This window comes from Mastomys coucha, unplaced genomic scaffold (genome assembly GCF_008632895.1).
Source record: "Mastomys coucha isolate ucsf_1 unplaced genomic scaffold, UCSF_Mcou_1 pScaffold22, whole genome shotgun sequence".
In the NCBI taxonomy this organism is placed as follows: Eukaryota; Metazoa; Chordata; class Mammalia; order Rodentia; family Muridae; genus Mastomys; species Mastomys coucha.
Window position 1 is genome coordinate 221,786,726 of NW_022196905.1, and position 21,511 is coordinate 221,808,236.

Consider the following 21,511-nt stretch of genomic DNA (forward strand, 5'->3'; position numbering starts at 1 on the left):
ATGATTGGAAAGACTAATCTGGAACACGTCTGAGTTAGGGGATACCAGCGACTGTCTGAAATCCAGGAAGCACAGAACCCCTTTTGGGGTCTTATTGCCTCTTATCCTTAATCAGGATTTTATCCCCGATATTTTGGATGTGACTGGAGTAGACGAGTGTGCGTAACATAAGCTGTTCTGAAAACCATAGTATAGTGTAAAAACATGAAATAAATAATACTACTAATAGAGAGGCTGAGATAGGAGAAGCAAGATTTCAAGACCCTTATGTTGTACACAGCCAGACACTGTCATGAACAAACAAGTTGACAGTGTATATAGATTGTACAATATTGGACCTACCAAATTAGAGAGACCATTGGATGACAATCAACAAATTTCTAATTCCTCATAGTTTTAGATTTCAATCAATTAGTATATGTTGGAAATATTAATTTTCATATTAATATATTAAGAAAAAGTAATTGTTACTTCCTGTTGTTTTTGTTGTCAGAAGTGGAATTAAGTTTGTGTGGGTTTGTTGAAAGATTACCTTCTTGCTTCTTCTAGGGTGTAGTTTCCCTCCTTATGTTGATGTTTTCCATCTATTATCCTTTATAGGGCTGGATTTGTGGAAAGATATTGTGTAAATTTTGTTTTGTCATGGAATATCTTGTTTTCTCCATCTATGGTAATTGAGAGTTTTGCTGGGTATAGTAGTATGGGCTGACATTTGTGTTTTCTTAGAGTCTGTATGACATCTTCCCAGGATCTTCTGGCTTTCATAGTCTCTGGTGAGAAGTCTGGTGTAATTCTGATAGACCTGCCTTTATATGCTACTTGGCCTTTTTCCCTTACTGCTTTTAAAATTCTTTCTTCGTTTAGAGCATTTGGTGTTTTGATTATTATGTGTCGGGAGGAATTTCTTTTCTGCTCCAGTTCTATAGGCTTCTTTGGAGTTCTATAGGCTTCTTGTATGTTCATGGGCATCTCTTTCTTTAGGTTAGGGAAGTTTTCTTCTATAATTTTGTTGAAGATATTTACTGGCCCATTACATTGGGAATCTTCACTCTCTTCTATACCTATTATCTTTAGGTTTGGTCTTCTCATTGTGTCCTGGATTTCCTGGATGTTCTGGGTTAGGAGCTTTTTGATTTCTGCATTTTCTTTGACTATTGTGTCAATGTTTTCTATGGTGTCTTCTGCCCCTGAGATTCTCTCTTCTATCTCTTGTATTCTGTTGGTGATGCTTGCATCTATGACTCCCGATTTCTTTCCTAGTTTTTCTATCTCCAGGGTTGTCTCTCTTTCTGATTTCTTTATTGTTTCTATTTCCATTTTTAGATTCTGGATGGTTTTGCTCATTTCCTTCACCTGTTTGATTGTGTTCTCCTGGAGTTCTTTAAGGGATTTTTGTTTCCTCTTGAAGGGCTTCTAGCTGTTTACCTGTGTTCTCCTGTATTTCTTTGAGGGTGCTATTTATGTCTTTCTTAAAGTCCTGTATCATCATCATGAGAAGTGAGTTTATATCTGAATCTTGCTTTTCCAGTGTGGTGGTGTGTCCAGGACTTGCTATGATAGGAGTATTGGGTTCTGATGATGCCAAGTAACCTTGGTTTGTGTTGCTTATATTCTTAAGCTTGCCCCCGGCCATCTGGTTATCTCTAGTGCTACCTGCTCTTGCTAAATCTGACTGGAGCCTGTCCTTCCTGTGATCCTGGTTGTGTCAGAACTCCTTAGAATTAAGCTGTCTCTGTGATCCTGTGATTCTGTGATTCTGGGATCCTGGGCTTGTTAGAGCACCTGGAAGTGGAGCTTCCTCTGTTTTTTTTGGGACTGGCTGCAGAGCTTGCGCCCAAGATCTTCTCAGGGCACCAGCCCAAAGAGACCGGAAGGAACTGGAGCCACTGAGTTGGCAGAGTTCCTGTGTGCCTGGTCCCGCTGGTCCCAGTTACTCCCTGTGTTGGGACAGATGTTATGTCCTTCTCACCTCTGATCCTGGGCATGTTAGAGTGCCTGGGAGTGGAGCTTCCTCTGGGTGTTGTGGGACTTGCTGTGGACCTTGTGCCCAAGGTCTTCTCAGGGCACCTCAGTTACCCTATTCTTAAAAAGATGATTTACAAAGTTTGGGGTGTTGACACACAGCATTTCTAGAAATGTTTTTCTGATCTAGTGAGAAGGATTCCCCTCTGTGTCCATTCTTACCCATCTCTGCTGCTTACAAATGGTGTGGGAGTTGGTCAGGGACCTGGCTCACCACTCAGGAACAGATTCACGGTGTATCGGAGGAGAGACACCTTAAAGAATTTGGTGCCTATTTGGGCCATTAAAAAACAAGTATTGTTTCATTGGTGGCTTGCTTTATAGCAATAATATTAAGTCTGTGTTCTTAAAATCTCTTTTCTGCAAGTTACATATGTAGGAAATGCATATTGCTGCAGGTCTGTTTAGTAGAAACCAGATTTGCTGTGTTTTTGTTTTAAGAACATTCTTTCTTATGCTCTTCAGACTGTGGGCGTATGAGGGCCATTCTCTGTTGTCCAGACCTCTCTCAAGAATGGATACTACAACTTCACTTGTTGCTATAGACCATGTTAGTCAGCTTTCCATCTCTGCCACAAATACCTGAGACAATCAACTTACAATGTGGTTATTGTGACACATAGCTGTGGAGCTTCTAATTCATAGTTGTCTGGCACTATTGTTTTAGTGGGGCAGGGGGATCTTTGTGACAAGGCAGCACATCACTGTGAAAATGTATGGCAGACTAGGTCCAGGAAGAAATAAAGCTAAGGAGCCTCACTGTCTCTTCTACAGGCAGGTCCCCAGTGATCTGAAGACTTCCCACAGGGTCCCACCTTTTAATATTTCCATCACCTCGCATTCACCAAGCTTATACTACACACTTGTAGTGAACACAAGGGCCTTGTACTCACAGAGAAACACTAATAACCGGGAGTGTAAATTATGCAGGGTGTCTCCTCACGGAGGAGGCTCGAAGTTCTTCATGACCTGGTGACCTTTTTGCCCTCTGTAGAGACAGACCTCACACCAATTTCCCAGAAGTATTACTCCAGGCTCTTGTGAGTAACAGTGCTTCTCTATGAGTACAGGGCCCTCATGACCTCTCCATTTCTCCATTTCTAAGTTTTTAAAGAAAAATTAGTGGCCGTGATAAGAAGCCATGGTAAAATGCATTGCCTCTATGGCTAGCCCAATTAATATAGGCAAGCATAAGAGAGTTAAGACATCCATCAAAAGAAATAACCTAAGAGAGAGAGTGAACCATAACCTGAGGAAACTTTAGGGAAACAAGGATTAACCTCAAAGTCACACTGCTTGACTAATGGCTGTCCTGCATGTTAACAATTGTCAATGCAGAATCCAAGTGCTTTTTGTCAGAAGCCACAAAAGACAAGAGTTGTGACAGGAGACAGTGTGGTGGTGTTTGCCTTGCTAAGGATTGTCAATAGAGGTTCCTGTGGGAGGGGCCGTGCCACACCCATTTTGCTCACAGCAAAAATATTAGCAGAGATTAAGAGGCCAACTGAGGACAGCTTTCCCCTCTCCTCAGCCCGCTGCTAGCTATTCTTAGCATTCTCTTATGCTTGCCTATTTTATTGTACACCTGGAATCGGAATGATTAGAGGAATCATTTTTGCCTGAAGACTCATATCCAAATTCTATTGTGTTTAAATATGCCTACAATAACGTTGCCTAGTATTAGACCCCTCCCAAAGCCTGAGCCAAGTTGAAGAAGTCAGTCTGCTCCAAGTTTCCCTTCTCATCTCTTCCTGTGGCTTGCTTCTCTGTCTGCCAACAGCAGGGAGCGCCTCACACACCTGCAACATGTGGATCTTCACAAGAGCATTCCCAATTTGAGCTTTAGCAGAGTCTATGAGGTACTGAGCAACGTGTAATATTTACATATCAATATTAATAGTGAAATTAATGTCTCTTCATTATTCTGTAGAGAGACACCCTCTATTAAACCTTAAACACCTCAACTCTGTGGCTGAATTATGACAAGAATGAAGAAAGACTGACATTAAAATCTGGGCAGCTATTTCTCCTGAAATATTTTTAAAATACCACTGGCATTTTTAGGTGCTTTGTTGATAGTAGCCACTTGTACTATTAATGATGAAGTCATTTATATGAGCTGAGTTTCATTTGCCTGATGTTAGCTTTCTCTAAAGTCCAGATAAAATGCATGCATGTGTGTAAGGGTGTGTGTGTGTGTGTGTGTGTGTGTGTGTGTAAATATACAGTTCATCAAAATGAATGCCAAACATATAGCTCAAGCCAGATAGTTTTCATAAAACAAAAAACAAGAAAGTTTATGGGAAGTAAAAAGCACAAAGTGCCCACCAACCCCAAGTGACCCCTGGGGTTCCCCCCAACATATATTTCTTGGCACTGACTGTTAAACCCAGGAGTCTCTACAAGGAAGGCAAAGCTTCAAAAAACCAGTTATACTCTACAGTTTCTAAATTGTTTAATATCATAGCAAATTTCCAAATTCTTTTATGCTGTAAGAATAACAATAATCTGGATAATGATCACACGCACACACACATACATACACACATATACACAAATAAACACACACACACACACACACACACACACACACACACATACACATACACACTGTATAGCAACAAATGCTAACTGACCCAAAATTCCTCAGTGCAATATTAACTGTCCAAGGTTCATCAAGACCAGAGCAAATCATGTCTTGGTGTTTATATCCAAGGTGTATGAACCCTAGGGACCTATTAGAAAACTTGTTATTACATTGAATAAACTAGTTTCAGAAAGAGCATTTTGTTATTTCCATAGAAGCTGGAAAGAAAAAATTCACATGTCTTGCATGCAAACATGAAGAGGCTGGAGATGGAGCTCAGGAGCAGAGCCTCATAGAAATCCATGATCCTTCAGGGACAAAAAAAAAGATGATATTGCAATGCATGGGTACTTCTTTGGTATCAACTTCCTCTCCTACAATGCTTGTGAAAGTACAAGATGTTGTAGAAATTTTTAATCCTAATCTGTGATATATATCATATATATATATATATATATATATATATATATATATATATATATATATAAAATCTGGGGTTTCTACCCCACCTTTGATCATTTAGTTCCAGGATAAAAGACACACAACTTTTAGTATTTACAATAAGCTTTAATCAACACTAGAGCTGGCCAGATATCTTTCCTCTATGCTATTAAAAATCTATTTCCTAAGATACCCCCAAGTTATTACTATATTTCTTCTGGGCTGCTCCTAACTCCCTTAGGGCCATGCTTTCCTCATTCCTAAACCATGGCGTCCCCTTCTTCCATTCACCTTCCTCTCGTGGTTTGGAAATCCTAAACCCCACCTGTGTCTGTTCTACCCAGTTATTTGCTGTCAGCATCTTTATTTACAATCAGAAATAACTTGGGGATAAGGTACCTAGTTTCACCTGGGTCTACATGCAGCAAACTCTCATCTCTGGGGCACCCAGGTCTTGGGGACCACACTAAGTAGTACAAAACACAGCAAAAGACAAAATCTCAACAAGGAGACAATTCAACTGACAGAATCCATTTAGTAATGTATGAGACAACTCTATAGTGCTTAAACCACGGAGGTACTGTTGATCAGTCACCCAAAAGACTCAGATTAAAGATTAACCATGCTTAACAATGGTGGAGCAACAAACTTGCATATTGCTAGTGGGATCTTAAAACCACATGGCCACATTGCAACACATAGCTTCTTCCTTCACAGATAGCCCAGGCATTTCACCCATTCTGCTTGTAGCTACTGAAGAGGAGGGAGAACCTCTGTCCTAGACATGCCACAGGTTTGTCTAGAAATGCTCACAGCATCTTTATTTGCAATAGTCCTGAACTGGAAACTGTACAAATGTCCACTTAAAAAGTAGATTTGTAGCCGGGCATGGTGGCACACACCTATAATCCCAGCACTTGGGAGGCAGAGGCAAGTGGATTTCTGAGTTCAAGGCCAGCCTGGTCTACAGAGTGAGTTCCAGGACAGCCAGGGCTTCACAGAGAAACCCTGTCTCGAAAAACCAAAAAAAAAAAAAAAAAAAAAAAAAAAAGTAGATTTGTAAACAGCTGTGCATCAGTACAGTGGGAAGCCACAAAGCAATAAGGAAATGCAAGCTTTGGATTTAGGCATGTGGATGAATCTCAGGCTGAAAGGAGTAGGGGAGTGTTTAAGCTCCATTTTATATCAAATTCCACAAGTCTATGATTGCTAGGGATGTGGTCAAGAAAGCTTTTGGCAGTATGTATTTTTTGTTGTGTTCCTTGGATATTTGCACATCCCCAACATAAGCAAATTGCATATAAAACATATTTTAAAGGACCAATTAAGAGACAATCAGACCATGTCCAAAGGCCACCAGAAGTTACTTGAAGACGCCTCTGTAACTTTAATTTTTCAAAGCTTAGTTTTAGTGATGGTTCTTACACCCTTTAACCTCCCTTGTAGCCCACCACCCACTAGAGGTAATAGGAAAAAAGATACGGGGAAATAAACCTATTTAGAAAGGTTCTTTGGAGACTTCTATGTTGTCTAGAAATGGACAGTTCAATTCACAGGTCAGTAATGGGGTGATCCACTCAAGAACACTTCACAGATACACCATCAGTCCAGTTTAGTAGAGCTGGGTTAGCAATAGCACAGCAGTGGCATGACCTAGCAGAGACAGCCAGCCTCAGCCTTGTCTCGAGTCAGCAGGAGGGACCAAGAGGAATGCCAAGAAAAGTTCTATGCCTCTCTCAACCAAGCAAAGACCAACGAAGACTGGAGGCCAACAAATGTCACACAGCTAGCTCTATAAGCAAGCCTAGCTCAGCCTGTCACTGTCCATCGTCTCCTTTTTATACTCCCTCCAAACATCACGCGTCCTCCAAAGGTCTTGCCTCAAGTTGTGCATCTGTCTCAGCTGACATCACTCTGCTGACCAGCCCAAGTCCGCCAAAGCAACAGATACAGCTCAACCACACGATGTAAGGCAGACCAATACATGTGTGTCATTAGGGAAGAATCCTTCCTCAAGTGTCCTTTCACATGCTTGCTTTAGCAGAACATCCTCTCTCCTGTGTCTGCTTCAGTGTAACGTTCCTTCACAGGTCTGCCTCAGTCTTTCACACCTGTGTCCACTTTAACAAAATGTTCCTTCACATGTTGTCCCAGCAAAACACCACCCAACCAATTTTCCAAAGAACCCTTAAGTTCCCACTTCATACCTTCTTCAGTTAACTAAGACAATTTGGATACCACAGTAACCGAGCACAGTGATTGGATAAAACACAGACTCTATGCTTAGACAGGCTAGCCTCTTGGATGGAGGTAAGTTTTTAAAAATATGTTGCTTGTGCCTAGTAAGGAATAAGGACTGTTAAAGTTATTGTATTGAAACCACAGTAAATTTGAGTCAAGCAAAAAAAAAAAATGATTTGACAGATCATAAATCAAGGGGCAAATTGTGAACAATCATGGACAGAAAACAAAACATTTACAGACTCAAAGTTTGGCCACACAAATTAATACTTGATACGAACAATACACAGAATTGTAAGCATACAGAGAGAAAGAAAGCAGGTAACACTTTCAAGGAGTGTTCAAGATTAATAACAACCAATTGTGCCTGTGGCAAATTGTTAATACTGCCAAAACGAAAATGTACAGTTTCATTTATAAGGTAATAGCCAGCCATGAGCATATGTGAAATAGGAAGCTTCCCAACTGATAACCATAAGCAATCAGCTGCTAGAATACAGAAATATAGGGAGAAATTTTAGTGTATGAATTTGGCACGCCTATCCTGGCACTCTTTAAAACGTTGAGATAAAATTGAGGGAACAAGAGATGTGGATCAACCGATAAAGAGTTTGCCTAACCCCACCAAGAGGGCTTCAATCACTACTGCATAACAGTGTGGTGGTGCAAATCCGTAATTCCAAAAGTCAGGAAGAAGGGAAGGAGGATCAAGAAGTTTAAGGTCATCAGAATGAAACAAGAGAAAGAAAACAAAACAAAACACTCCATCCATCCATCATCCATCCGGGAGCCAATTAAGGTGCGACACGAAGAATCGAGCAGTCTACAGAGCCTGAGCTCCAGAGAGGAGGGACTGACGTTGGGAGGACCGCATCCCCCAGGCGCGCGGCCGCCGCTGGGTCCCGAGTGGCGGTTGAGCCGGCGGCTCGCACCTTGGGGCTGCCACTGCAGCCAGCATCCTCCGGCGCGGCCGCTCGCGCACGCGCAGTTAGCAGTCGCTGCTGGGCGGCTGCCGGCCGGATCGGTCTGGGGAGACGCCGGGCACCGAGTAGCGGCCAGTCGGACACCTGAGCTGCCGCTGCTGGACACAAGCCCGCTGGACACAAGCCCGCAGGACAGGTGAGTAGACCTCGGGCCGCCTTCCTGCGGCTTGTTCTCTGGGGACGGGGTGAGAAATTGGATCCAGGTGTCCCGCAGCATCCTCTTCTGAGACTAGAAGGCTCAGCTTGGTGCGGCCGGGTGAGGTTGGAGGATGAGTTCAGGGATGAATGTGCGAGTTAGACTCTTGGGTGGGCTCTGCCAGCCTCGGGGACAAAGATCAGCCCTGGGTGGAGGGAGACGCCATCGCGAGTCCCTTGGGTCCTCCCCCTGCTTCGCTGACACTGGGGAAGGCCAGGTTGTCCTGCCCAGCCTGGCGCCCCACGAGTCCGTTATCCCAGCGGTTGCCACCGCTGCTGTGGCCACCGTGGCTCGGTTCCACGGAGCTCTACCACGATCCCTGGAGAGTTCCTCGCACCTTTCTAGAACACGCAAACAAAACCAACCTGAGCTCATTTGCCGCCCACCTCTCTGCGAAGCCAAAAGGACCCTACCTCTTCACCCCCGCCCCCAAACCTGGTGAAGGTGGCCAGAGAATCCTGGCCACTCCCTAGACAACTTGGGTGGAGCCTAGCCAGAGCCTCTGGGGAGTAACCGGGAGTGTGTTAAATCCAGAAAACCTTAATGACTAGAGACTCATTATCTAAAGCCTGTTTACTATCTATCAGACACTTTAGCTGAATTTAAGTGGCATCTGACCCAGCCAGGAAGAAGGAAGAAGCTATGCAGGGGTTTGTTTGGGGTTCAAGAACAAAAGGCTAGGAAGTTGGGAGCTGGAGACAGAAGGAATAAACAAATTAGACAAAACAAAAATTTTTAAATTAGGTGGTCAATGGGTCAACATCGCTGAAGAAGATTTATTCATGTTGAAACTTTTTGATACATAGAATAGTAAATCATGATTGTTTTTCTTGCCCTGAAAATTTGACATCTCTCTAGGTAGCCCTCTTTTTTTTGGGTAATTGTAATTTTGACCATTTTCTAGTCTGCAGTCTGTTGGTTTGGTCATCCAGACACATTGACCTTCTCCCCTAAACTCAAGATAGTCTTTTTTTTTTCTTGTTTTCGTTGGTCTTGTTAGTTTGTTGTCTGAAAATAGTGGAGTGTGCTGACGGATATGCAGCTAGCTGGGGGGTGCTGTAAACAAGGCTCTGGGCTTGTTTGGTGTCTATTAAACTTTCCTTCTTTATTATGTAATTAGAAAACAGGAACTGTCAGCTTTGATAGGACTTTCTTTCAACTCATAGGTGACAGACAAGAGTCCCAGAGCAGGGGACCAGTTCAGTTGTCCTTTGAACAACAGTGTTAGTCACTTAGTGACAAGGTATTAAGGGCAGAGAGCTTTCAAATGTCTGTAGTTGAGCTTCTGACGTCACACAAAAGAATCACAGGGCGATGTTTTCAAACATTGCTCCAGAGATGCGCCGATGATATCTGATACCTCAGTCAGGCTTAGATCTGAAGACAAGCAAAAATCCTCAGTTATAAGAGCATTGATTTACAGGAGCGTGCGTATGTTAAATGGGAAAGTGTGGGGCTGGAGAGAGGACCCAACAGTGGAGAACACCCACTCCTTTTGCAGAGGACCCAAATTCCATCCCTAGCACTATATTTGGCATGGCCACCTATAACTGGAGAGTTAGAGGGTATCTGATGCCCTTTTCTGACCTGCTCTGGCACCCACACATATGTGTACATAACCACACAGGAGAAACACATACATATAATTAAAAGAGTGTGTGTATTGATGGGTAGATATATGGCAAATACTCAGAATGAAAGAATGAGTCATGGAAGGAGAAGTATATGACCAGAATTACTAAACATTTTTAAAGTAGAGTCTAATTTAAGAATTGTTTTTTAGCAAACACGAGGCTTACAAGATGTCAGGGGTTGGTTATAAAGGTTAGCCGGAGTGGACATGACAGTGACCAACAGCACACTAGTATCTGACAGGAAGGTTAGGTCCCTAACGAAGGCTGAGGGATCAAAATGTGTTCATTCCACAAATGCCCTCCTGTTGAATGTAGTTACCAGACACCCCAGGGGACCAGTAAGACTGTATTCCGTCTATTTTTGCTTTGTTTTTTGGGGCCCAGGGCCCTGGGAACATGGGCAAGTGTTATGGCTGTGTTCTCGTTCCCAGCCCAAGTCCATACATTTAGAACCATTTGGTTGGCTAGAGGTGGTGTCAGTAGAAAGGGGAATTAAAGACACAGACAAGCATGTTTACAATTTTTAAAACTACATTTATTAAACCAGGTATGACTTACTAAACTAATCCCAGCACTTGAGAGGCAGAGGCAAGTGGATCTCTGATTGCTAGGCCAGCCTAGTCTACATAGTGAGTTCCAAGACAGCCAGGGATACACAGAGAGATCCTATCTCAAAAATAAAAATTGCATTTACGTATTTATGAGTGGGGTGGTACTATGACACACATGTGGAGGTCAGAGGACAGCTTTGGAAATCAGTTCTTTCCCTCCACCATGTGGGTCCTGGGGATTAAACTTGGGTCCTCAGGTTTAGCAGCAAGCTCTGTCTGAGTGGCCACAATAATAAGCATATCTCAATTCAGGGTATAGAACAAGTTCAAATTAAAGAAGGCAGTGGGTCATCTTTGAGGGCCAATAAGTCCCCAAAACTAAAGAGTGCCCTCTGAACTGTGAGCAAGGTTTGGGAATCCTCAGATAGCCTTCATAGAGAGAAGCAAAAAGTATATACAGTGAATGAAAAAAATAAATAAGGAGAAACAGAAAGGACATGACTGTTCCTAAGTGTGCTACAGGAGCTAGATTAGACAAGAGGGAGATTAGCCAGAGGCAGAGACATCTGGGAGAGTCCAGAGTCCTCAGGACCCTGAGCCATGTGAGGAGAAGGGGGAGGGGAAAGGGTAGAGGAGAGAGGGGAACCAGGTCCAGGTCCAGAAGGTAGGAGGCCAAAGGGACAAAATGGGTGGGTATCCATTTTGTCTAGATTTTATTGGAAAGAGTCTCTGGAGGAAGGGCAGCTCAGGCCTTGGGCTGGAAAGTTCAGGGTAGAGGGTGGGGTAGGGGCTGAGGGATGCTGGGAAAACCTGAAAGCCAGGTCTGCTTTGATATGTTAAATAAGCACCTCAGACATTTGTCCCTGGTTTGAAACTCAGTATATAAGAAGAGAAGCTAGTGTGGTGGTGTGCACCTCTAAGCCCCGTGCTGGGGAGGCTGACAGCCCCTGGATCCCTGGGTACAGCCAGGGCAGAAAGTGTGTGAAGGTCCTCAGAAACTGAAAGCAAAATCGTCATGTGATAAAGTGGACAGGAACATAGCTCCTTTGTTAATTCTCTTGTTGCTGAGACAGAAATACTGGATAAAGAAACTTAAGGAGGGAAGGGTTTGTTCATTCTGGCTTACAGTCTGAGGGGACACAGTCGATCATGACTGGGAAGGCCTGGCAGCTGCTCACAGTGTTGCAGTCAGGAAGTAGAGAGAGATGAATGCTGGTGCTCATCTCACTTTCTCCTTTTCCTTCAGTTTGGGGCCTCAGCCCATGGAATTAAGATGTCTTTATACCTCAGTTAACACAATCTAGACACCTGTGAACAGGCCTGCCCAGAAGTTTCTCCCTAGGTGATTGTAGATTCTGTCAAGTTGACAATATGAACTCTCCAGGAACTTAAACTGAAATTTTATTTTGAAAGAGAAAACATGGTTTCAAAGTGATATGGATGTTTTTTTTAAACATTTATTTATTTATGGTGTGTGTGTGTGTGTGTGTGTGTGTGTGTGTGTGTGTTGGAGTCTGTTCTTCCACCATTTGGGTTGTAGGGCTAGAACTTAGAACTTAGATCTTCAGTCTTGGCAGCATCTTTCCTGATGAGCCATCCTGCTACCCGAATGTCCTTTGTTCCTGTTGTTAAGTCGTTTGCTTGCTGGGAGGGCTATTTTCTGATGGTTTGTTGAGAAGTGTCTTGTTATGTAGAGCTGGCCTAAATTCCTGGCAATCCTGCCTCACAGGCTTCTGTATGATGGAATTACAGGTATGTGCCACGTGCCTAGCTTTTAAAAATATTTTTGCTGTTTTCTTTTTGGGTTTGTTTGTTTTGGTTGGTTGTTTTTTTGTTTGTTTGTTTGTTTGGTACTAGAGATTAACCTTAAAGCCTCATGCTGGCGCTCTGCAGTAAGCTCTCTCCTTCACTCAAGGGACATTAGTAATAGCATCAGTATTTTCTGTATGTGAAAATACTTCACAGTATTTTACTGTGAAGTGTGTTTATATAAATTACGAAAAGTAGGCTTTAAAACAGTGAAGGTTTAGGGGTAAGCCTCGCTATTTGCAAATGTTAGTGTCTACACAAAGGAAGTGGATCATGAAGAAAGCCGGCTGAATTTCTTGTTACCAAGTCCAAGTGATCTCCTTAGAGCCATGTCCTCTCCCAGAAATAAAACTCTCCTTGTGTGTGTGTGTGTGTGTTGTCTCTGCCCATAAAAATGGCAGTACCTGAAGTATAGAAATCCCCTATTAAGGTAGATTTCTGTTTAGTGGTTTTCAAAATGTTCATTTTCAAAGTAAATATTAGGTAGTAGCCACCAGCCTTTAGAAGAAATCAAGGTCATCTGGCTCAAACATTCGTCTAAAGTTTTGATCTCAGGAAAAAAAGTATCCATTGAAGTAATTAAGTAGGATAATGCTTTTTGTGATCTGTATTATAAACTGCTCTAATGATATATAATTTGTATATTATCAAGTTCAAGTGCTTAATATGTGTAATTATATTTATAGACTTGGGTAACCACTACTAGATTGCAATATTGGACATTTCATCATCCTTAAAAGATAAGCTCACTAGCCCTCCCCTGAGCCCTTGTCTAGCTGGTCTCTCATCTGCTCTCCAGCTCTGTAGGTTTTCTGGCTTCTTACAGTGGAATGGTACAACATTTATGATTTTTTTCATAACTGGCTTCTCCCTGGACATAATAGTCTTGTGTTCCTGCATTCTTGTCCTTTTCTGTTGCTAGATGTTTTCCCAGGGTTTGAGAGCTTCAGCTTATGTCTGTATGCTCATGACTTGATGGGTATTTGAGTTGGCCCACATTTGGATTGATACAAGAAATGTATCTTATGGCTTGTGTCTATGTATTTGTGAGGATTCGGTTCCTCTGGTCTATGTGGTTTTCAATCATCATTGTTGATAACAGCAACTCCGGTGCTTGTAGCGCCATCTCTATCAGGCCTATCCTTCTTAAGTAGACCCATATATGTCTATAGCTATCTATTTTCTAAAATGTCTTAGAGTTCTGAGAATCTACTTTAAAATTCCACCCCCCCATGTTGATGTTAGCATTATGGAAAGAACAGCATACATGAGGAGGAAGGAGGGGAGGAGCAAGGAGGGGAGGAGGATGTGTCATTGTATGACTGCTTTTGAATCAATGACATGGAACTGTCTCAGTGCCCAACAGTACTCATTTGAAAGTCTGTTAGCACTAAGGAAGAAATTTTGAATTAGTATTTGCTGATGAGAGTCAATGAAAACATAATTACATAAGCCAAGCACCTCTGCTAAGAGGGTGGCAGGCACATTTGGCCTTTGCTCTTGTTGAACACCACAGCTCTCGTTCTTTGAAGAGACATATGGTCAGATACCTATGTGGCAATCATGGAGGTTTAGGAATGATATGTGGACAGAACATGGTCCTCAGCAGACAGCCTGCTACAGCGTGGGACTTGACTTTGGCAAAGCACCACTTCATTAAATGTATGATTAAAAATCCCTCAGTTTTTGATGTTTAGATGTAAGTCCATTCTAGTTATACAGTTATCAAATGTCCAATTTTGTATATACCTAAGCTACATTATGTGAAATAATATAAGTGAAAATTTGCATCTCATAGATACTTGCTGACAACTTTCTATCTTTATACATTGGCTCTTTGATTTTGGAAGAAGTCTTAGAAATGAAAGTTTGAAGCTGGTGTTTTACTTGTCTAAGCCCTACTTTAAATAATGTTGTTAGTAGTAAAGCAACCCAGAATAAAGGGGAAGTCATTTCTTCCTTCGGTTCTTACCCCAAGGCATCCCACCTGGTTTTTCACTGGCTGCTCTTGTTTCACAGAGTCAGTATGCGTCTCCAAGGCGCTGGCCTGTGCGTGGGGCTCCTGCTCATCATGGTCAATGCGGATTTTATGGATGATGGTGTTGAGGTGGAAGAGTTCAGTGAGAATTCAGATGAGAGGAATATTGAAGATGAACCTTCCTCGGGGGTAAGACGGTTGAGAAGTGAGTTATAAGCTATTCTTTCCGTGGTCATAGATGTGACAGATCACTCACGATACATGTTCTTCCTTCCTGACAGCCTTTGTCTTCTCAGTGGCTAGAAAACCTCCATTTTTCCAGCTGTGTTCCATAGAGTGCCCACACACAGTAAAAATTGGTATTTAACACCTAATCCAGTTGTGTTCAATAAGCGCATGGGAAGCTTTTACTGCCAAGACAGGAGTTCACTGGTTAAAGAGGGCCAAGTCCTTTAGCAAAGACAAAGGCCTTTGGTTTTAGTTCTGATAATACCAGCCTTCTCCAGACAAAATGGAAGGTACCATAATTTGTGGTTCTCAGGACATAAAAGGAGTGGCTTTTGCTTATTTCTCTGTGGGTAGAAAATTACTACAAGGGGGATGAATTTGAACAGAGAAGGGTGACAGTGTGGGCTTGAGCTGGGCTGAGCCAGAGCTCTGCCTCTGTGTGGTGAAGGTTTGCATTCTGAGGAGATGACTTACAGGACACTGCAGAACTTCACAGACTTTGGGGTATCTACCTTGACCATCCCCTAGAGAAGTACTCTATCTTCCTAATGCCGCAACCCTTTAATACACTTCCTCATGCTGTGGTGATCCCCAACCATAAAATTATTGTTGTTGCTACTTCATTACTGTAATCTTGCGTCTGTGTTTTCCCATGGTCTTAGGTGACTTCTGTGAAAGGGTCATTCCACCCCAGGCCCTACCCCAAGGAGTCGTGACCCACAGGTCATGTGGCTCTCTAGGACCATGTCTCTAGCGCCTTCATATTGAGTATATTTTCACATCTAATACTGTGATGACTAGAAATCATCCGTCCTGTTATGCTGGCCTCTGTTTAAAGGGCCCAGAGAATTCATAGCAAGTTCTCACAGATTCCTTTGCTTCATCCCATATTTACTGGATTTTTAAATATGCAAATATAAATGTTATTGTCTGCTTGCAGTGAATATTGTGCTTCCCCTGTTATAAATTCCAATCTCTGCAAAGGTGTTCTTTTGAAAGCAGTCCTGTGATTTGCAAAGCAATGCTTAAAGTAGCAACAGTAGGGGCATATACCCTACTACAGGGATCCTTGGAAGTTCATACTTTAAAAAAATTGACAAGACTGTTCATGTACTTGGTGAGATGACAAGAGGGACAAACCTTAAACATTCATTACTAAATATCAGTTGTACAAAATAACAGGCATATGACTAAGACATGAACTTTGCAGCCAGAGTCCGGGCATTTCCGTGTCTCTGTTGCCCTTGGACTCCGTGCACTAGGTTCTGAACCAGTATAATGATGCCAGATATTTTCAAACATAAATAACTTCAGCTTTTAAAAATTCTCTTTTCTAGACTATTAAATATAAGACACCTCAGCCTATAGGAGAAGTATATTTTACAGAAACATTTGATAGTGGAAATCTGGCTGGGTGAGTATTCCTGGATTTTCTTCGATTTGATGAGTTTTATGAAGCGATTGGTCTATGAAAGTGAGTGCTCCTGTGACCTTCTGGGATAATGTAAAACTATGTATTTATACAAAGAGACACAAATTTGGAATGCAAAGAAAGCACACAGCATTTGCTTGTTCTCTAAGGTAGAGAAGACAGCTTTAAGTTTCTGTTGCAGAAACAGTGATGGTGTGCACATCTGTGAGGGATCATACCTACTGGTTACTGTGTCCAGACCCTCTGCTGGGAGCTAGATGTGTGATCCATCCCATTTCCCACTGAGACCCCAGCTGTGTGTGCATGCTTATTCCCCCAGACACCAGCAAAGCCAAGCCAGTTGAACTCCCACCCCTGGATTGCTCAAAGGCTAGATTAACTGATCAACTTCTTAGTACTAACTCATTTTGAATGAAAAGACTGATTATGTTGGGTAACAACCTCTTGTATTTTTACATGCATTTTTATCTATAAATTGCAATTCTTATTCTTAATGGAAGATATCTTTGTTCACTTTTATTTACAGGTGGGTCTTATCAAAAGCAAAGAAGGATGATATGGATTCAGAAATTTCTATATATGATGGTAAAATACTTATTCAAATATTAGTTAACCACAACCAATACTCACAGCCTTGAGATTATACTTTTGTTACATTCTGTTGGCCAGAAGTTCCACTCTGCCTTCCACTTGCCCCTCTACAGTGCTCTAACCAGTTGTCTGACTCTTAGACCATGGTTGGACTTTGGCCCCATTAAGCTCACTTGCGCTGAGCTGTTCTGGGCATTCATGGGTCAAGTGTACAGGTATATTAATGAGTACTGTAAGCAGGCAGCCTACAGCTTCAGGCCTTGTCCATTGTCCACAGGATCCCTGATGCTGCCATCTTTAGGCTGGGCAGTGGAAGTGTCTTTCAGGGTCATATTTCCTTCTCTAAAAGGACCACCTTGGAGAATGACAAAAGCCTTCCCAATCATCATGTCCAAAAGGAAGGTCTCCCTCTGCTCTGGCTGAGCAGGAGGGGAGTTCCACTGTCTTGGAGGTCCTCACACCCTGAAGCACGTGGCCTAGAACTCTGACTTTGCAAGGCAGTTACACCACAGCACGTGCTAGGCTTCCATAGCCAATTTCTTGCTCATAGCTGCCTCTGTAAAAAAGGTTCTCTGTCCCCACAAACCCCTAATGCCTCCACATGTGTGTACACTCCAAATGAACCCATGGACAGACCAATCTAAAGCCGTTTAGAAGATTCTTCCCCTCAAAGAAACAATGAGTCCAAGGAACATGCTGCACAAAATAAATCTAAATAAATACAGTATTACTATCAGCCAGGATGTCTGACTTTTAGCATCTGTGTTTAAGTTCTTCACAGTCTTTAAGAGAAGCCAAGTAAAATGTTCATTCTGGGAAAATATACTTACAAGATGGGGCAGGTGCTTTAGGGAAACCTGTGAACATTTATTTTTAAGATGGGTGTTGCTATGTAGCCTAGGCTACCTTCAAACATGCAATTCCCCTGCCTCAACTATGAGTAATGGTGTGATTACAGGCACATGCAACAGTATGTTGCTTCCTCCTGAAAATCCCAATAATTATTCAAAACAACAAAAACTCAAGCTGCTTTGATTGTGGGACTTGCAGGAGAGACACTGTTTTTTAAGGGGGGAAAAATAGTCTAGAAGCATTAGTGATTTAAACACGCCCATAAAAATAATTGTGTGCTGAAACATTATAACAAAATAACCATTGTTACTGAATTGAGTTGGTTGGAACAGACATATAATTTTTGAAACTTTATATACAAATTAAACTAAGTTTCATTTTGTCTTTTTTCTGTTCTAAAATGAGTTAAAGGGGCGATGTCCACCGCAGACCTCTGGGGCTCCAGTTAGCCCACCTGGCTTACAGCCTGTGTAGCACCATGGTCCGACAGCAGAAACATTCAGATCTAAACACTGAGATCCAGCCCAGAGCCCCAGATCAACTTTGGGGCTTTGAATGATGTACTTTGTTTCATATACACTTTTAAACTTATTTTATTCATTTTATTTTAAGTATCTGGGCAAGGCAAACTTTGCTCTTGATCAAGTGGGTACACTCAGCAGGGTGAAACACAGACAGGAAGTGCAAAATCAGCACTCATAGACCTTATGAGAAGAAACCACATTGTTATCATCATTGTTTTATTGAAAGTAGGTCAAGAAAACCTAATTGTGTCCATCTATCTTAGAAGCGTACATGGCATGTTGTTTATTAGTCTTCTGAATTTTTTGAAGATTTATTTATTTTATATATATGACTACACTGTTACTGTCTTCAACCACACTAGACAAGGGCATCAGATCACATTACTGTTGGTTGTGAGCCACCATGTGGTTGCTGGGAATTGAACTCAGGACATCTGGAAGAGCAGTCAGTGCTCTTATCCGGTGAGCCATCTCTCCAGCCCCGTCTTCTGAGTTTTAACTAAGGAAATGAATCCAGTTTCTGATAAATGATAAGAAAAAGAAAAGAGAGGGTCGGAGAAGAGAGGAGAGGAAGAAAAGGAAGAGAAAGGACAAGGAGGAAGGAGAGGGGAAAATAGAAATTTCAGGAATCATTTTCTGACGTGTTATATGGTTTTGTTTTCTCCATAATCAGTTTTCACAAGAAAGAATCAGCGCCAACGACGGCTGAGGGGAAGTTGTGTGTCTTGTGTTGCAGCTCATTTCCTTTGCTTTCTCCTTCAGGAAGATGGGAAATAGAAGAGCTCAAGGAAAACCAGGTGCCTGGCGACAGAGGGCTGGTTCTGAAGTCGAAAGCCAAGCACCACGCAATATCCGCTGTCCTCACAAAACCCTTTATTTTTGCCGATAAACCTTTGATAGTTCAGTAAGTTTTAAGACTTTTTCATTTGTATTGGTCTGCTATAATTTGACACCTGAATGTATGTTAGGTTTGGTGCTATACACACACACACACACACACACACACACACACACACACACACACACACACACACACACAAAATGCCCCCTTTCCCTTACCAGGTTCATAGACAAATGCACATACATAACCACACCCTGGGCTTTGGAGGGTAAACAGGTTAGTGATAAACTTTCACATCTAGTATCTCATAGGCACAATTCTAGCTCCGTAAAGGCTGGCATATTAAATCAACACTCTTGTTGTAGCTTTACTAGTTCTGTGCTGTTAAGAAACCTCAGGACATTCAGATAGAGCTCAAAGGCAGCAAATAGCAAATAGGTTTCAGCAGGGAAATGTGTCAGCAGGCCAGTGTCCTTCAAGTGTGGAGCTCTTTTTAAAGCCCCATGCTGTCTGAAATCTCTTGCCCTTGCACTGACATCAGCCCTGGGGTCTGCATGCGCGCTGCCCCAAGGTCAGGTAAAAATTCCCAGCCTGCTCCCACCTGCAGAGCTTGGATCAAAGGGAGGCTCTGAAAACCCCTCCCTGATCAATCGCAAAGGAAAGGAAGTGAGCCAGCGTTAGTCACAGGTCACCTTGTATTGGAAACTGTCCCAGGTCAATATGTCCTCTGCGATTCTCTGCTGGTACCATGAGCAGTGTGCTGCTTCCTCAGTTAGCTGCCCCATCTCAGCTTATTCTGTATGAGTCCATTTCAGTAGCTATCCAATCCCAATCCCACATAAAGACAAGGAGGGTTTGCCATTGTATGGACTAATTAAACTAACATTAGCTACGTTGGTATTATTTATTATTAAGATTTGGTCTGGTTTTTGTTTTCCTTGATAATTTTTTTCTTTTTCCTCCCCTCCCAGTGGTGTGTGTGTGCAATTGTGTGTTTGTGTATGTATATTGTGCCTGTGTATGTGGAGGTCTGAAGTCGGTGCTGGGAATCATCCTTGATCTACCTCATTCTCTGCCAGCAGCATGGCTTGTCTCTGTAGCCAGCTTGCTCTGTGAATCCCCTGCCTCTGCCTGCTGAGGCTGGAGTCACAAGCTGGCCACCATGTTCACCCAGCGTTTTACATGGGTTCTGGGGATCTGAACTCTGGTCCTGATGCTTGGGTATCAAGCACTTTCACTACTGAGCCATCCCCACAGCCCTTCCTTGAAAACTGGAAAGTAGCCTTCCTGGTCTCCTAAAAGATTGGTGTACATTACATCACTCTGTGAATGCACCAGTCATTTGAAAAGAGCTATAAAGGAAGCCAAGACAAAATTCAAGTTCTCAGGGGTAAGATAAATATAACATTTTCAGTGTGAGTCACACACACACACACACAAAATGTCTTGCCAGATAAGAAGCAAACAGGAAGAAAATACACCTAAAATTTTCTCAAACAACTCTGAAATTATTATTTTGAAAAAATGAAGAGGATCAAGAACTGAACAGCTGTCAAATGGGCTAAAATGTTCTGTTAAATGCTTTTAGTGGCGCGTGGCTTTTGCTGACATTCTTGGCGCCTTTCCTTTTTGTGTCCCTGTCAATGCGTGTTTGAACATGCCTGACCAGAAGCCTGAGTGCTTTGGAATTTGGAACATTTTTCTAATCTCTGTGATCACTTCTTCAAATAAGAACAGTTTTGTGCTACTTTTTTCTGTACACTATTTGTTTTAAACCTCAATTTTACGCATGCACTGCCATGAAGTCTCTGGTCATTTGATATGTGTTACAGTCAGTGTGGGATGCACCTGACATTTCTGTCTCTTTAGACATTTGTCACATCTTTGTGTTGAGACCCTGTCTTCTGGTCCTTTCTAGGACATAAGTTATTTAGTCACTGTGTTGCAGGGCTGGAGAGCTCACTCCTTTCTGAGTGTATTGAGACCCTGTCTTCTGGTCCTTTCTAGGACATAAGTTATTTAGTCACTGTGTTGCAGGGCTGGAGAGCTCACTCCTTTCGGACCCTGGTCTTTCTCTTACCTCTTCCTCTCTCTCCCTTTTGATTCCAAACTACCAATAACTTTTTTTCACTTCTATTAAATCAGTATTTTCCTTCCAAAAAGGAATGAAAGCAGGTGGTAAATGTCTTGGGTGGTTTTGCTGGAATTATTTTACTTAATGTGATGCTCCCTGGTGCCAGCCATGTTGCTATGAAAAAAGCTTCACTGAACCCTTTGAAGTGGTGAACAGTATTCCTTTGGACGTGTGGACCACCTCTTCCTTAGCCACCTAGGTTAACTCTGCACCAGGCCACTGAGAATGGAGCTGAGCAAATGTTGGAAGGTCCAGGGTCACGGGCTCATGTGCTCATGCCCTGTGGCTATGTCCCCAGTCCTGGGAGAGCTGACAATGGCTCTTAGCACAGTTCTGGGGCCATTTCTCATAGTGGTTGTATTAATCTGTAGTCCCACCATCAATATATAAGAATTACCTTTTTGATATCATAAGCAGTTTTTTTGTTTGTTTATTTTTGGATGTTTTTGTTTTTTTTTTTTTTTTTT

At 42.3% G+C, this 21,511-nt stretch overlaps 1 protein-coding gene across 2 annotated transcripts in view; it reads left to right on the forward strand.

Annotated features, from left to right (window-relative positions):
• The first annotated feature begins 8,209 nt into the window (after positions 1–8,209).
• Positions 8,210–21,511, forward strand: part of Clgn (calmegin) — a 36,491-nt gene continuing 23,189 nt past the window's right edge. Inside the window, exons 1-5 of one of the 2 annotated variants that reach the window (XM_031340513.1) lie at positions 8,210–8,410; positions 14,484–14,631; positions 16,008–16,084; positions 16,629–16,687; positions 18,832–18,973. In XM_031340513.1, the coding sequence (XP_031196373.1) occupies positions 14,491–14,631; positions 16,008–16,084; positions 16,629–16,687; positions 18,832–18,973 (419 nt within the window). In that variant the 5' untranslated portion in view covers positions 8,210–8,410; positions 14,484–14,490. Of the gene's footprint in view, positions 8,411–14,483; positions 14,648–16,007; positions 16,085–16,628; positions 16,688–18,831; positions 18,974–21,511 lie in introns of those variants that run through there. The other variant, XM_031340514.1, reaches the window with a different exon arrangement.